Source organism: Lissotriton vulgaris, chromosome 2_1 (genome assembly GCF_964263255.1).
Source record: "Lissotriton vulgaris chromosome 2_1, aLisVul1.2, whole genome shotgun sequence".
NCBI lineage: Eukaryota > Metazoa > Chordata > Amphibia > Caudata > Salamandridae > Lissotriton > Lissotriton vulgaris.
The window spans coordinates 1,416,940,623-1,416,958,418 of record NC_141687.1 but is presented as its reverse complement, the minus strand read 5'-3'; the positions used below and the strand labels follow the sequence as shown (position 1 = coordinate 1,416,958,418).

Below are 17,796 nucleotides of genomic sequence, written 5' to 3'. Positions count from 1 at the left end.
TGCACACACATATTCTTCATACTGTGGTTACAGGATGACTACACAAATGCGTGTGATGAAATTTGAATTTATTAGGTGATCTTGTGCAGGAAACGTGAGTAGATGCTGTACAGAAAGGGGGGAATCCAAAGTTCACTGCTGGAGATGAGATGCCTAGCAGTTAAAGTCAACAGAGTCCAGCACACAGTGCTTGGCATCATTGGGCAGATTGTGACCAGCAAGTCCATGTGGGAGAGTCTGATGGGTGATGCTGTTGTACCCAAGGACAATATGCCAGGTCAGGTGTCCTGGGAGTTGTGCATGACCCACTGCCTCTCAACGTCTTAGCCGTGGACGACCCTTCTTCCTTGGGGGACCCTCAGGTGCAGGCCTGGGCGATGCATGGGACGCTGCGTCAGACAGTTCCTCCTCCTCCTCCTCCCTCCCTGTGGCTGGTGTTGCACTTTGCATTGATGTTTGTGGCCTGGTGACACAGGGAGGGTGCTGCATGTTGCCAGCAATCTGACGTAGTGATTGGCTCATGTCCCGATGCACCGTCAAGAGCTCAGCCAGTGTTGCCTCCACCCGTCCATAATGCTGTTCTTGCCTGGCATGTTGCTCAGCCTGCTGTTGTTTGAGTTCGGTGAGGGCCTCTGCTACCTGGCTAACCTCCCTGGTGTCCCGCCGGTATGCCTCCAGGATGGTAGTCACTTCAGTCAGACCGGTCCCTGCAGCTGACTGGCCAGAATCTCGCCTCCGCCTTGCGCCACTCCCACCACCCTGACCCAAACGAGCACGGCCTGCGCTTGTGGGCACATCCAATCGACGGGACCCCGGAGTGCTGGCAGGGTGGATGTTGTCTGCCACCTCAAGGGTGCCCGTCAAAGAATGTCCCTCATTTTCAGACTGGCTGTCTGTTGGATCATGGGCAGGGCTCTGACCAGTCTGCTGGGATATGGTGGGAATGGGTCCGGTACTTGGCACAGATGTAGCTGGGACAGTTGCTGCAGGGCTTTGGGATCCAGAGGGGCCTGGTTGGTTTGGGTCATCCACAGTGCATTGAGTGGCGTTGCTGTCGGTGGGGTCAGGGTCCTGCTGAGCCTGGGACTGGGATCCTTCTCCCCCCTGGTTGGGGGTTGTTTCCACATGTTGCCCTGTGTGTGTGTGAGAGACATACACAGTTAATGCACTATCAGAAAACATATATATTTGTTATCCATTATCAGCATCACAGTTCCACAAGCTTGACATTGTTGTCATTGTTCAGTTGTGTATGTAGTGGTAGCAAATAGATATGTAGTCAAGTATTTTTTCCTTCTTCCATTCTCTTGACAATGAGTGACACAGCCATTGCTGTGTCTTGTCTTGCCAGCACAACACATATACAGCAATGCACTGTTTCACGCTACATTCAGGATACAGTGTCAATCCTTATGGCTGCGTATGCACAGAGTTTAGATGCAGCAGGTTCTTGTAAGAGACAGAGTTTATTTTTAACTGATACATTCCAGTACTTTGGATAGTTGTTGCTGTTCCGTGATGGCCAAGCAATGCCAACCCCCCAGGACCTGTACACCCACTTCTGCATCATGGCTTTAGGACGTGGCACTTGTCCTAGAAGCGATTTACAAAAAGGGGGTGGTGATGAACAGAGTGTCTGAGTTAAACAGACCACTCTTACCCAGTCCAAAGATCAGGGCTTGATCCATCACCGTTATTTATCTCACTGCCCCATCCCAGCTCAGAACCTGGCTATATGCAAATCAGTCTGTCCCTGGCCCAGTGCATCATGGGAACAGGGCAGACTAAACTACCAAGCCAATTCTTCACCAGAAAGGAGACAAGCTACCGGGGACCGGTTTCTGGCATTTCAGCCTTCTTCGGCCCGGCTTGCTTGAATCCTGATGGAGCAGTGAGAAAGGGACTCATGTCTGAGTATACCCTGCCACACCTATAGTGGCCAAAAACGATTTACAAAAAGGGGGTGGTGATGAACAGAGTGTCTGAGTTAAACAGACCACTCTTACCCAGTCCAAAGATCAGGGCTTGATCCATCACCGTTATTTATCTCACTGCCCCATCCCAGCTCAGAACCTGGCTATATGCAAATCAGTCTGTCCCTGGCCCAGTGCATCATGGGAACAGGGCAGACTAAACTACCAAGCCAATTCTTCACCAGAAAGGAGACAAGCTACCGGGGACCGGTTTCTGGCATTTCAGCCTTCTTCGGCCCGGCTTGCTTGAATCCTGATGGAGCAGTGAGAAAGGGACTCATGTCTGAGTATACCCTGCCACACCTATAGTGGCCAAAAACGATTTACAAAAAGGGGGTGGTGATGAACAGAGTGTCTGAGTTAAACAGACCACTCTTACCCAGTCCAAAGATCAGGGCTTGATCCATCACCGTTATTTATCTCACTGCCCCATCCCAGCTCAGAACCTGGCTATATGCAAATCAGTCTGTCCCTGGCCCAGTGCATCATGGGAACAGGGCAGACTAAACTACCAAGCCAATTCTTCACCAGAAAGGAGACAAGCTACCGGGGACCGGTTTCTGGCATTTCAGCCTTCTTCGGCCCGGCTTGCTTGAATCCTGATGGAGCAGTGAGAAAGGGACTCATGTCTGAGTATACCCTGCCACACCTATAGTGGCCAAAAACGATTTACAAAAAGGGGGTGGTGATGAACAGAGTGTCTGAGTTAAACAGACCACTCTTACCCAGTCCAAAGATCAGGGCTTGATCCATCACCGTTATTTATCTCACTGCCCCATCCCAGCTCAGAACCTGGCTATATGCAAATCAGTCTGTCCCTGGCCCAGTGCATCATGGGAACAGGGCAGACTAAACTACCAAGCCAATTCTTCACCAGAAAGGAGACAAGCTACCGGGGACCGGTTTCTGGCATTTCAGCCTTCTTCGGCCCGGCTTGCTTGAATCCTGATGGAGCAGTGAGAAAGGGACTCATGTCTGAGTATACCCTGCCACACCTATAGTGGCCAAAAACGATTTACAAAAAGGGGGTGGTGATGAACAGAGTGTCTGAGTTAAACAGACCACTCTTACCCAGTCCAAAGATCAGGGCTTGATCCATCACCGTTATTTATCTCACTGCCCCATCCCAGCTCAGAACCTGGCTATATGCAAATCAGTCTGTCCCTGGCCCAGTGCATCATGGGAACAGGGCAGACTAAACTACCAAGCCAATTCTTCACCAGAAAGGAGACAAGCTACCGGGGACCGGTTTCTGGCATTTCAGCCTTCTTCGGCCCGGCTTGCTTGAATCCTGATGGAGCAGTGAGAAAGGGACTCATGTCTGAGTATAACCTGCCACACCTATAGTGGCCAAAAACAATTTACAAAAAGGGGGTGGTGATGAACAGAGTGTCTGAGTTAAACAGACCACTCTTACCCAGTCCAAAGATCAGGGCTTGATCCATCACCGTTATTTATCTCACTGCCCCATCCCAGCTCAGAACCTGGCTATATGCAAATCAGTCTGTCCCTGGCCCAGTGCATCATGGGAGCAGGGCAGACTAAACTACCAAGCCAATTCTTCACCAGAAAGGAGACAAGCTACCGGGGACCGGTTTCTGGCATTTCAGCCTTCTTCGGCCCGGCTTGCTTGAATCCTGATGGAGCAGTGAGAAAGGGACTCATGTCTGAGTATACCCTGCCACACCTATAGTGGCCAAAAACGATTTACAAAAAGGGGGTGGTGATGAACAGAGTGTCTGAGTTAAACAGACCACTCTTACCCAGTCCAAAGATCAGGGCTTGATCCATCACCGTTATTTATCTCACTGCCCCATCCCAGCTCAGAACCTGGCTATATGCAAATCAGTCTGTCCCTGGCCCAGTGCATCATGGGAACAGGGCAGACTAAACTACCAAGCCAATTCTTCACCAGAAAGGAGACAAGCTACCGGGGACCGGTTTCTGGCATTTCAGCCTTCTTCGGCCCGGCTTGCTTGAATCCTGATGGAGCAGTGAAAAAGGGACTCATGTCTGAGTATACCCTGCCACACCTATAGTGGCCAAAAACGATTTACAAAAAGGGGGTGGTGATGAACAGAGTGTCTGAGTTAAACAGACCACTCTTACCCAGTCCAAAGATCAGGGCTTGATCCATCACCGTTATTTATCTCACTGCCCCATCCCAGCTCAGAACCTGGCTATATGCAAATCAGTCTGTCCCTGGCCCAGTGCATCATGGGAACAGGGCAGACTAAACTACCAAGCCAATTCTTCACCAGAAAGGAGACAAGCTACCGGGGACCGGTTTCTGGCATTTCAGCCTTCTTCGGCCCGGCTTGCTTGAATCCTGATGGAGCAGTGAGAAAGGGACTCATGTCTGAGTATACCCTGCCACACCTATAGTGGCCAAAAACGATTTACAAAAAGGGGGTCCTAGAAGCATCACCTTGGCAGTACACATGTCCATGTTGGGACTTAAGTGCATGCACAACGTTCATATGATGGGCCAAGTGCATTGTGTGAGAGGCACAATGGACTTGAGCATCTGCACTGTGCATGTTATAGTTGTATGTGTATTCATATGTGAAACTGTTTAGTTGTGGTACATGACCATTGTGACAGTGTAGGACTCCATTGCCTGTCCCCATGGGATTACTTTCTGTACGGGGTGTGTGTGACGGGCCATGCTAGTAGTTGGTATGTGATTTGCAATCTTCCATCTTTTTTGTGGTTTGGCTGTGCCCTCATGAGACATGCTACCTTGATCGTGGTTGAGGGTTCCTACACAGGATGTCTGACTTTGTCCTGGAGTTTTTGTTTGCAATGTTCACAGGAGTGCCTTGTTCTGCCTACACCAGGGCCCATTGTCTACTACAGAGCTTTACAGACTGTGTGTCCTGAAACAGTACTGTGTCACCTGCAAATGCTGGGTGTGTCGCAGGCAGTTGGCACATTACTGCTGGTAATTGAGCAACATCCCTCGACACTCTGGTGTATGGTCTTTAATGGACCTATGAAGTGCTGAGGTGTGACTGTGTGTGCCCAGGTCACTGGGGTGAGTTGACCGTGGGAGGATAACTGAAGGCGTAATACAGAGGGAGGAGGGTGACAGGGTGTGTAAGTCAGACCTAGGTAGGGAGACAGACAGAGGGAGAGTGAGGGGGACGGAGTTAGAGGGAGATGGAGACAGAGGGACAGCGACAGAGGTTGCCAGACACAGGGAGACTGTCGGAGGGAAGGAGACAGACAGATGGAAGAGGGCAACAGAGGGATGGAGACAGGTGGTTCGGCCTCACTCGCTTACTACACTGCCTTACTGTGTCACCAAATGATGCATCTACAAAACATGTCTCAAGGACATGGAAAAAATAGATTTGTGTGGTGTACTATCTTGTCTGTGCTTTCACACTCCATGTGCATTCAGCATGGTGCTTGTGTGTGTACCTGGGACATATGGGATGAGAGCAGCCTCCTACCCTATGCCTTCTACCCTTTCTGCCTCCACCTTGCAACTACCCCCATACAGTTTTGCACAGCTGTGACTTATGGCCACCCACCCCATACTGCTGTGCACTGTGGTAAGTTCCACCATACTACATGTGTTTGTTGTGTACTCACCAGGCTCAATGACTCCTTCTATTCCGTGTACTCCCACCGGTGGCAGCAGGGTCATGACTTTCTCCTCCCAGGGATGGTATACTGGAGGTCTGCGGGGACCACCACCGCCTGTGTGGTGTGCAGTGGCATGGACCAGGTCCATCTTCTTCTTGACCATCCTCCGCAGATCATACCACCTGGACTGGCATTCCGCCTTGGTGCGCCTGATGGGTGCAACAGCATTGACCTTGTCTACGATCCTCTCCCACATGCGAGTTTTGTCAGCTATGCTGGTCTGTCTGACCAATGCGCCAAACAGCTGGGGCTCGACTCGGATGACTTCATCTACAAGGATCTCATTTTCCGGGTTGGTGAACATTGGATTCTTTTGTGTGGTCATGGTGTGGGGTGTGTGTGATTGAGAGGGTGATGGTGTGTATGTAAGAGGGTGTGTGTGTCTGATTGTGAAGGGGGTGGTGTGGGTGTATATGTAGTTGGTTTTATGTGTGAAGGTTAATGGGTGCTGTAGGTGATGTGCTGGCAGGCTCTTCTATTTGCAATTAGGTATGTTGCAAGGGATGTTGGGTTGTATGTGTGTCCACTTTTATTGGTCCATTTATGAGTGTGGCTTAGTTTGAATTGGAGGTGTGTGTGTTATATGGGGGGTGTGACTTGTGCCCTCTGTTTGGCTGTGGCCAGAACTCTGTTTGTCAATGGTGTGTACACAGGTGACATGTTTAGTGTTGTTGTGCGACTAGTTTGAATAGTCCTTGTGTTGGTTTAGGGGTTTGCGTTGTGTGTGCGTGTAGTGTTTGTGCGTGCGGGTGACTTGTACGGGCCGTTGGGGGTGTTGGGGTTCGCGTTCGCTTGAGGGGGGTGTGCGTGTGGTGTTTGTGCGTGCGGGTGACTTGTACGGGCCGTTGGGGGATGTTGGGGTTCGCGTTCGCTTGAGGGGGGGGGGTGCCTGTGGTGTTTGTGCGTGCAGGTGACTTGTACGTGCCGTTGGGGGTGTTGGGGTTCGCGTTCGCTTGAGGGGGGTTGTGCGTGTGGTGTTTGTGCGTGCGGGTGACTTGTACGGGCCGTTGGGGGTGTTGGGGTTCACGTTCGCTTGAGGGGGGTTGTGCTTGTGGTGTTTGTGCGTGCGGGTGACTTGTATGGGCCATTGGGGGTGTTGGGGTTTGCGTTCGCTTGAGGGTGGTGTACGTGTGGAGTGCGTGCATGTGGGTGACTTGTACGGGCCGTTGGGGGTGTTGGGGGTCACGTTCGCTTGAGGGGGGATGTGCGTGTGGTATGCGTGCGTATTACTTGTACGGGCCGTTGGGGGTGTTGGGGTTCACGTTCGCTTGAGGGGGGGTGCGTGTGGTGGTGCGTGCGTGTGGTGGTGCGTGCGTGCGGGTGACTTATACGGGCAGTTGGGGGTTTTGGGGGTCGCGTTCGCTTGAGGGGGGGTGTGCGTGTGGTGTGCGTGCGTGCGGGTGACTTGTACGGGCCGTTGGGGGTGTTGGGGTTCGTGTTTGCTTGAGGGGGTTTGTGCGTGTGGTGTTTGTGCGTGCGGGTGACGTGTATGGGCCGTTGGGGGTGTTGGGGTTCGCATTCGCTTGAGGGGGGTTGTGCGTGTGGTGTGCGTGCGTGCGGGTGACTTGTACGGGCCGTTGGGGGTGTTGGGGTTCGTGTTTGCTTGAGGGGGTTTGTGCGTGTGGTGTTTGTGCGTGCGGGTGACGTGTATGGGCCGTTGGGGGTGTTGGGGTTCGCATTCACTCGAGGGGGGGTTGTGCGTGTGGTGTGCACGCGTGCGGGTGACTTGTACGGGTCGTTGGGGGTGTTGGGGTTCGCGTTCGCTTGAGAGGGGGTTGTGCGTGTGGTGTTTGTGCGTGTGGGTGACTTGTACAGGCCGTTGGGGGTGTTGGGGTTCGCGTTCAATTGAGGGGGATTGTGCGTGTGGTGTTTGTGCGGGCGGGTGACTTGTACGGGCTGTTGTGGGTGTTGGGGTTCGTGTTCGCTTGAGGGGGGTTGTGCGTGTGGTGTTTGTGCGTGCGGGTGACTTGTACAGACCGTTGGTGGTGTTGGGGTTCGCGTTAGCTTGAGGGGGGGTGTGCGTGTTGGGTGCGCGCGTGCAGGTGACTTGTATGGGCCGTTGGGGGTGTTAGGGGTCGCGTTCGCTTGAGGGGGGGTGTGCATGTGGTGTGCGTGCGTGCGGGTGACTTGTACGGGCCGTTGGGTGTGTGGGGGGTCACGTGCGCTTCATCGAGGGGTACACGGTTGGTATGTTTTGCTGCCACTTGCTGTTAGGAGATGTTTCCGTACGAATCAGTCTTCATGCGCGACTACTTTGGCCCGTACGAATCGCGTACAGGCTTTCTGCACCGGATCGTACTAGTGTTGTTGTACGGCATGTTTAGTAATCGTACAAAAGGATTTCCGAATATAATTCGTACGGGTCACCGACTTTGATTCGTACGGTGCGATGATTTTCGTACGGTAATCGACGAAAATGAATCGTACTACGCAGGTCATACGGTACTTTCCCATTCATACGGATTCGGCTACGAATACGAATCGTACAGCGTTTTTTTTTCCGGATCGGAATCGGCCCCTTTATGTCCCTCATCTGCCTGATGATTTAAAACAGTAATGGTATCGGTTACACAATTATCTCTGGTTTTTGCAGCCACAAGGAGGTCATCAATATACTGCACTAACGTAGATTTTCCAGGTAAATCTAGATTTTCCAATGATTTCTTTAGCAACTGATTAAAAATAGATGGATTTTCAGTGTACCCTTGAGGGATTCTACACCATGCTTAAATACGTTCTTTGAACCGGAACGCAAAAATTTGTTGGCTTTCTGGATGCAATGGAACAGTAAAGAATGCATTACATAAATCAATAACTGTATACCATTCTGCATCATGCGGAATCTGATATAAAATTACCGCTGGATTTGGTACAACCGGGCAACATGGAACAGCAATTTTATTAACCTTTCTCAGGTCCTGAACAATTCGGAACGTTCCGTTTTGTTTTTTGATTCCCATAATTGGTGAATTATATGGGCTACTCTCGATTTCTTTTAAAACACCTTGTTTTATGAATTTGTCTATTACAGGAATAACTCCTTCAATCACTTCTGCTTTCATTTTATACTGAGGAATGTTTGGATAATCTGCTCCTTGTTTTACTGTTATTTGTACTGGATCTACATTTTTCATCAGGCCCATCTCATCTCCAGTGAAATCCCAAATTTTTACATTACCTGGGTCTTTTAATTCTTCATGTAAATTATTCTTATCAAACACAGGAAATACTTTGCTTTCTTCTGCCTCAACCATTGACATTGTTAATTTGTAAAGCCCATCTTCTTCTGGAGTTTGAAGCTCTATACCAATCAGTGAGCAATATATTGCACAGTTCATCTTATAAAGAATATCCCTACCTAATAGATTTACAGGACTACTATCACAAATATCACAAACTACAAATCTATGCATGTCTTTAAATTTACCTATTTCAACTTCTACTGGTTCAGTTAAATTCGTTTTTATTTGCTGATTAGCTACACCTACTACTTGGATTTTATCTCCAGAGAGAGGAAGATTTTCTATTTCCACTGATCTAACAGTAGAACGGGTAGCACCTGTATACACTAGGAAAGTGATTTCTACATCATTCACTTTACCATTTACAAATGGACCAGATTGATCTACCTCAAGAGTGGCTCCAAGCACACACTCTTCCTCCTCTCTCAGGCACCGTCAGAAGTAATCTTCAGATTCACTCCCTCCATCTTCTTTCAACCAATATTGTTGAGACACATTTGACACATTCACTCTCGGTGATCTGTTTACCTGTTCACCTCTGCTGAATCCTGTTTCCGCACTGTATCTCTGCACATTTACACAGTTTGGAAGTGGCAGTTGTGGTAACTGACTTTGCTGAATCACTACCTGTCGCTGTAGCTGTTGTTGCTTATTTATCTCATTCTGCATCTGTGGAATTAATAATGTATTTTTTAAATGAATTCCGGGCGGATTCTTACACTCACGCTTCCAGTGTCCAATTTCGCCGCAATTAAAACATGGGAGTTTCTGTTTTAACTCTTCTATATTTCCCATCAAATTTGGTTTATTATAATTACCTTTACATTTCCCTTGATTTTGTTCAACATTCTTATTTCCTAAAGTTGCTATTTGTTTTTCAGCCACTTTTACCTGTGCCCACATAGCTTTTTCTTTCAGCTTCTTTTGTTTAGCTTCTATTTCATCACTACAGTATTTTGCTTTTCTCAAGATATCATCTACTGTGTGAGATTGCCCTACCAACTATTCCAGTTGTTACCATTTCAATAATTTCAGGTCTCAAGCCATATACAAATCTGTATATAAAATGGCTCATATCTTTTTCACTTAAATGTTCATAACCACTGTATTGTTTAAATACCAGCAGTAATCTTTCATAAAATGAATGTACTGATTCTTTTGACTCTTGGATTGTTCTGTCAATTTTAACCCAATCTATCTCTTTTGGAGGAATTTGTTTTTCAAAAACACAATTACCTGTTCATACTTTCTCATTACCTCTGGAGAAGGAGCACCTGTTACTTTATCTCATTCATATTCCTCTCTAGGCCAATCTATAGCAGTTTTACATTCTGTCCAAAGATCTGATGGAACAACTATGTCAAATAATCCATCAAGATCAACCCAAAAAACTTTTTAAACTTTCACAAATCTTTCTACCTGTCGATACCATTCTACAGGTTTTTCTCTTAATCGAGGAAAATCATTTGTGAACAGTAAAATGTCCTGTCTTGTCCATGGGACATGAACATACCCTCCTCCTGCCATTTCTCTCATTGGAAATTCATTCACTACTTTTTCCTTTTCTCTGACAGGAAAAGCTAAACTTGTTCTGTCTTCATCCCTTTTCTTTGTCCATTTCACTCTACATTTACTCAATTCACCCCATTTTCTCAAAATCACAATTAAATATTTTATATGAGTGATTTTTCCTGAGGTATTCATATTTTCAATCTATCATTTTCGCTTTTTCAGAGAAATCCACCCTATAATTTTTCTGTAAATTCTTCTGCTTACTTAAATCCACTTCTAATTCAGAAGCCATATCTTCCAATTGATCATATTTGTTTTTCGTTTTCCATGTTATGCTTTTGCAAATAAATAATAATTCATCATCCTGATATGCCTTTAAACTGTCAGTTCCAATTGTTCCAATTATTAATTCCTCTAAATCTGCTTTCAATTTTCCAACATCAAGTAATTTACATTCTGGGGTTTGCGTTAAATCTATTTTACTCAAACTCTTTTCTGGAGTTCCAGAATCAGAATCTGCACCTGTTGGACTTTTACATGACAAACTTTGATTAAAAGTTAAGTCAGGCATCATCATTTTCCCTCGATGTATTTCAGGCAAGTCTGAATAAAAAAATCCTGTCACTTTCTGTATTTCTGAATTTAATGGAACAGTTAAAGCTGAATGTCTAATTTCTTTTTGATCAAATACTGGAAAAACAGGTCCAATCGTTACAGGTACTGTTACTTCTTCCATGCTTTTTGTTAACTGCTGTATTAATTCATTTGCAGAACGAATATATTCTGAGGTATCTGGTAAACCCTCATACCTTCCTGTTCTAATTCCACTTTTTGGAGTTTCATTTCTTTGAACTGGAGTTTCAGTAAAATTACTATTTTCTCCTGATATATTTGAACTATGACCTGTTTCCACTCTTTCAGGTGTTTTTCTAATATTTGGATTTGTTTCAGGGGATGTCTCATCAATAATTTCTCTTTGTGGGGCACTTGGAGAAGTCCATGAACAAACTGGATGATAAGGTGGCGGTTTTTTAGTATAAATTTCTTCTAATACCGCATCTTCTGAATCACTTTCTTCACTAATTCTATTTTTCTTTTGGGTACTCTTTCGTCCAATTACTTCATCAATTAGTCTTACTGGATACAAGCCATCACACATGTCTGCGCTTCTCCATCGACGCATTCTATCCTGATGAGTTTCTCTATCAAGGCCTAATCTTGTTCCCCTTGATACTCCTCTACTCTCTCGTTCTAATTCATGCATTTCGTCTTCCCATTCAACTAAGGCTTCAAATTGAGTAGGTCTAGGCCTTGGTACAAGTTTCATCATTCTTTCTCTTAAATTTTTCAAAACTGCTATGTTAAATGATCCATCTTCTGGCCATGCTAATACACCATCATTTTCAGTATACTTCATCCAATTCTCAATCCAAAGACATAATAACCATATTCACCCAACATATAAGCTGCAGGTGTTTTGTACTTATGAATTAATCTTCCGCCTCACGTTGAAATTTCTTTATCGGTTTTAAATTTCTTTTTCAATTTCTGAAACCATGAAAGCTTCTTTTTCTCTTTCATAAAATAGTAATCCATATTTTTAAATACTTTCCCTTACTTCGGAAAAGATCGTAACAACTTCCTTGTTATTCCGTAACACCAACCAATCCGTGCGCGAAACTCACCAACAAACCAATCAGGTTAAGCTTTCGTCACTATTTTGCTCAACCAATAGAATTACAGTTTTTCAGGATGAGCCAATCAGCTGTAAGCTTGCCTTAGTCACATGAACCAATCTGTGTGCGAATTCTGTGACGTATGTTAACCAATCACAGTGCGACACTAGTGACGTATGCTACCGCTGCAGCTTCTCTGTCTCTCAACTCACTCCTTAAATTGACCCCTCCTTTACAAAAAATTTTCACAGCGCCATATTTACAAAACTTTCAATTAAATCCAGTTATTAACTCCACAAAGACAAACCATTTGTCTGTTTCGCTAAAATAAAGTGATAGTTTTCCAAACATTCAAGTATTCTTTTCACGTGAAATAGACAACGCTATTTTCACAGAATATATAAATTCATCGATAAAGTAAGACTACTTTACCCTTCTAGCAGGTAATAACGAACTTGTTTCACTCTTAATGCACATACAGAGATATTTTACACCTCCTTAGAGACAATTCAGAGTTTCACTCGATCATATATTACAAATTCATTTACACACATACGTACGGGAAAATCCCTAACCATGCATACATAATTTTTTTGTAGGACTTTAATCCACCGATAGAAATCCTCACTCGCCAGTAAGATAGACAACGCTTCCTTACCCTTCACTCAAGTTTAGATAAATTCTACTACTCTTTTCACAGTGAGTTTTAAAACAGGACAGAAGTCCCTGTACTCGAATGTTACAATTTCATAGACAATCCTCACTATACATTCTACCTTGCACGCCTATAATCCCTAAACTTGTGCTGTACGACCACACCACTAGTGATATACAACGATACCACTATTTTGAAGCAGAACAAATGCACTGTGTAACTTCACCTGTCACACTTCTCATGCCGGCACAAACCAGGAATTTTCACACTGCTAGAAAACAACCTTTCGACTACATATAACAACTAAACAGACTTAACATGTTTTAGACATCGATCCTATGTAATTACCATGTAAGATGCTAGTTACAATAGAAACCGTAACTCTGCTACCAAGTAATTGATCCAGCGCTCCAATTGAAAAACTGTCTCATAAACGCTACCTAACACCTCAATACTCACCATTAATCACAAAACACATATAAAGGCCCAAAATACCAATGAGACAATTTCTAAGCAACTGAATAAGGTGGTGTGAATAATAAATCTACTCACTTATTATTTACACTATTATATACAACTGCAGTTTATAATCTTTACCATGGTTTTAAACATCTATTATTTATTAAACACACCATTAAGGCGATTGAATCAACTGATGGTAACTAGACCATGAATAAACAAGACCAGCTTGTCTTCTTCAAATCTAATTTTATTAACTTTATTATTCATAAGGAAAAAGCATTTAACGTTTTAGAATCTTTATTTCATAAGCAATTAAGGAAGCAGCTTTTTAGAAAATGAATTTATAACTGACATTTATAAAGCAAGCTCAGAAAAATGAAGTATTAACAGAATAACAGTTTCCATTTCCTAAAATCTATTTCCCTGACTATTTCTCTTTTCACCTAAAGGGGAAAATCATTTAAAGTCTGCTGTCCTTACATGCGCCAAAGGTCCATCAGCATGTCACGACACTCAGAAATCGGAAAGTAAGAGTTTTTTTTCCTTGCTCATAGTGTCAGACTTTATACCTTTCTCTCTAGATAAACTTTCTACATTTTACATTCTTTTTGACAAATTCGAGCTTCTCATTGGCTGTCCAGTGTCAGTCCATGATTAAAAATTGTTATGTCACCTCCGACTCTTGACCAAGTCCAGGCTTCATATAAGCCCTATTGTCTTTCATTTCCACGTTTTCGGCTTCCTCAAGAATGATACTTTTTTTATTCGAGTTTTTCGAACATTTACTTCCTAACCTTGGCAGACACATCAAGTTCCTGTCCTTGAGCTATCTCTTCATGAGCACGTTCAACGCGACCAAAGAACTGCTTTTAAATTCACAGTAACAATGTAGTAAAAATATTCACTGCTGCGCATGTGCAATATGCTCCACTCTGGACAAGGTTTCGCGTCTGCAGCTCTGTCAGTCATATTTTCTGAACCATCTTTAGGCCTCACTTTGGAAACTATTATTAAACAAACACAAGACATCAATTAATTAAAGAATTGAGACCCATTCTGTTACCCTCCCCCTTTACTAATTAATACTGTTAATTACGTTACCTAGCAAAAGCACATAAATGCAGCATTATAGTTACCTTTCCTTTTCGAATAACAGGAACTTCATGAGCTCTTTATCACAAAAAGACATAACATAAGCACATAAAATAAGCACATGCCATTAATTTAACTGCCGCATTTAATACTGACAAAGACATTAGACAAGGTTAATTTATTATTTTTCTTTGCGTATGCAACATAAAGCATATTAGTTTTTCCCACGTGTAATGATGAATGTATTCTTAAACTAAGTTGATTAATAATATCACCACAAGCTTGTTAATTCAATTAAACGTAATGGAAGATCAATTTCACAAGTTTGAACAAAATCTTGTTCTTTACCTTGCTCCATCACTAATCTAACTGACTGTACCCAGTGATTGGACTGAAATTGAAAATTTGAATTGGAATAAATAAAGAAGATACGGATAATCACATCAACTTGAAAAGGCTATTATTGATTTGGACACTAGTGATTACAAGAGTTGCTCAAATTGGGGAATTGTGTTGGTGACTCCCAGCAGAGGCCAGACATATGAGGGGTGGGTGGATTTGACTCCCAGCAGTGCCCAGACATATGAGGGTTGGGTGGATATGACTTCCAGCAGTGCCCAGACATATGAGGGGTGGGTGGATATGACTCTCAGCAGTGCCCAGATATATGAGGGGTGGGTGGATATGACTACCAACAGTGGCCAACAGTATGGGGGCGGGTGCAGAGGACTCCCGGCAGAGGCCAGACATATGAGTGGTGGGTGGATATGTCTCCCAGCAGTGGCCAACAGTATGGGGGTGGGTGCAGAGGACTCCCAGCAGAGGCCAACAGTATGGGGGTGGGTGGATACGACTCCCAGCAGTGGCCAACGTTATGGGGGTGGATGGATATGACTCCCAGCAGAGGCCAACAGTATGGGGGTGGGTGGATATGACTCCCAGCAGTGGTCAACAGTATGGGGTGGGTGCAGAGGACTCCCAGCAGATGCCAACCGTATGGGGGTGGGTGGATATGACTCCCAGCAGAGGCCAGACATATGAGGGGTGGGTGGATATAACTCCAAGCAGTGCCCAGACATATGAGGGGTGGGTGGATATGACTACCAGCACTGCCCAGACATATTAGGGGTGGGTGTATATCACTACCACCAGGGCCCAGACATATGAGGGGTGGGTGGATATGACTACCAGCAGTGGCCAACAGTATGGGGGTGGGTGCAGAGGACTCCCGGCAGAGGCCAGACATATGAGGGGTTGGTAGATATGACTCCCAGCAGGACAACAGTATGGGGGTGGGTTGATATGACTAGCAGCAGTACCCAGACATATGAGGGATGGGTGGATATGAATACCAGCAGTGCCCAGATATATGGGGGGTACATCATCATCAGCATACCACAACTACCTGGGGGTATGTGCCCATCCCTAACTTGTGACTATAATGATAGAGCCATAGCAACACATCACTAACAGCAGTGTCCCACTCCCTGGAGGATGGATTACTTTCACACACTGCATGACACACCACATGTGAGTGTGATGTCAAATTCCACATGCATATCCACGCATGAAGGCTGCAGGCGAAATACACACCCTACAATCATGACACAATGGTGTATAGGGATGTAACAGCCTACCAAACCAAGAGAGCGAAAGGGAACACACACTGTCACGCACATCCCAGGACTGATATGAATGTCCAGGTGGTGGTCAGACCACCAAGATTTAGTCTCTCATGGAAGGAATAGGGTTGAAAACAGTTAGATACAATGCACAAAATTGTGAGTCTTGTGCCCAAATACCCTGCATAACAATTCCCAACATAGGGGTAGGCTGTGATTTCACACATGCATAGTGGTGAAAAGGGTGAATGTGTCCAGGAAGGCCTTTGTACATACTCAAAACACAAGTACAGTGAGTTGCAAGCATGGCACAGACAAATGAGCAGTAGACATCTGTGAGCAGGCATGGCCATTGTTGAAGGGAACCATCACCGAAAAAGGAAATGTGCACATATGTCAGCACTACAATTGTGCAACTGTCTGCAGTGAAGATGTCAGGTGCCACAGAGGAAGGAAGACTCCTTGGGATAATGTCTCTAGCTAAACTGAACAAACACAACCAATGATTAATTGCAAATACAGTGTGATGGCACACAGATACCATGGTCCACCTCATGACCATCAACAAAAAACATCTTTCAGAACCCCAAAATATTACCATGACACCAACTCCAGGCCCCTCATCACCAACATCAAGTACCTTAAATGCAATAGTGTTGAACGTAAAATAAAAGGCTTTATTCAGCTGGAAAAAATAAGATGTGCAAAAATGAGTCAGTGCTCAAATAAGGCCAATGGCCAGTCCACACAAATGTCTTTGTAGGGGTACGTTGGGTAGGCGGTCTACCCCTAGTTTGCCTGCACATGGAGTAGCTAATGGGATGTTGACCCTTGGGGGGCATCATCGGGGGCAGGATCAGGCACCGCAGGGACAGGAGTGGGAAGTGTAGGTGTGGTGGGTGCAGGGGTGGACGTATCCTCCTCAGTGGCTTGTGCACCGCCAAAGGTGGACAGATACTCTGCACTGCACACTGCAGCCAGTTCATCCAGACCAACCCCTGCACCCAAGGACACTATGGGAGTGGAGGGAGAGGACTGTGAGGGTTGCGGACTGTGACTTTGGCTGCGTGTATGAGGTCTAACCCCAGCCCCTGTGGGTGTGCCTGCAGCCCCCTGAGTGTGCATGCCAGGAGGTGTGCGCTTCGCCTTATGTGGGGGTATGCTGCCTGTGTCTGTTGGGGTGCATGATGGTGTCTTCCTGTGTGTGCGTGGGACAGGTATGGGAGAGGGGAGTGTGGATGGGTCCGAAGGAGGGGGGGGTGGACCGCTGCAGGAGGGAAACTGCTGCCGTCAGTGATAAGTCCATGGATTGCATAATCCGATGTTGATCAGACATCATTGCTGACATGCCCTCCATGAAAGACAACAACTGTGTCAGGATTTGTGTGTGGGAATGGAGGACATTCAGCATCGATGTCTGACCAACCTGTTACTGGCGGAGTAAGTCCACAGACTCCGCACTGAGGGCAGCAGGGGTGACAGGGGTAGGGGCTGCGGTGCCGGGCTGAAGGAGACATGGGGGGCTGCACGGACAAAAGGGACGGGAGCAAATGGGAGGGTGGAGATGGTGCTGGAGGGGGTGGGGATAGACTCGGTGCTGCTGCCCGGTGTTGCTGCAAATTCGCCCTCCTCCTGGGATTCAGAATCGGATCCATTGGCGTGGTAAGATGTGTCGCCTTCTAACATGTCCGCAGACTGACTCCCCTCACCCTCTGTGCCACTGGCTTCCTCTGACTCCTCCACGCTGGTGGCACCGTGGCTGGGTCCCTCCTCCTGGTCCGTGCAGCTGTCTCCTCCAGTTTCGGGTGATGATGCTGTGGGCAAGGAGAATAAACAGAAATGCATCAGTCACCTGTACAGATCTGACACATGATCACAAAATCAATAGGTCACACTGCAAATCATGCC

The 17,796-nt window shown here is 45.9% G+C and overlaps 1 protein-coding gene across 1 annotated transcript in view; it reads right to left on the bottom strand.

The window, feature by feature from the left end:
* Positions 1–315: 315 nt before the first annotated feature.
* The window catches only part of LOC147732692 (uncharacterized), a 38,338-nt gene continuing 20,857 nt past the window's right edge, over positions 316–17,796 (bottom strand). The window contains exon 2 of the mRNA XM_086954305.1: positions 316–1,133. Coding sequence (XP_086810431.1) covers positions 316–1,133 — 818 coding nt within the window. The remainder of the gene's footprint in view (positions 1,134–17,796) is intronic.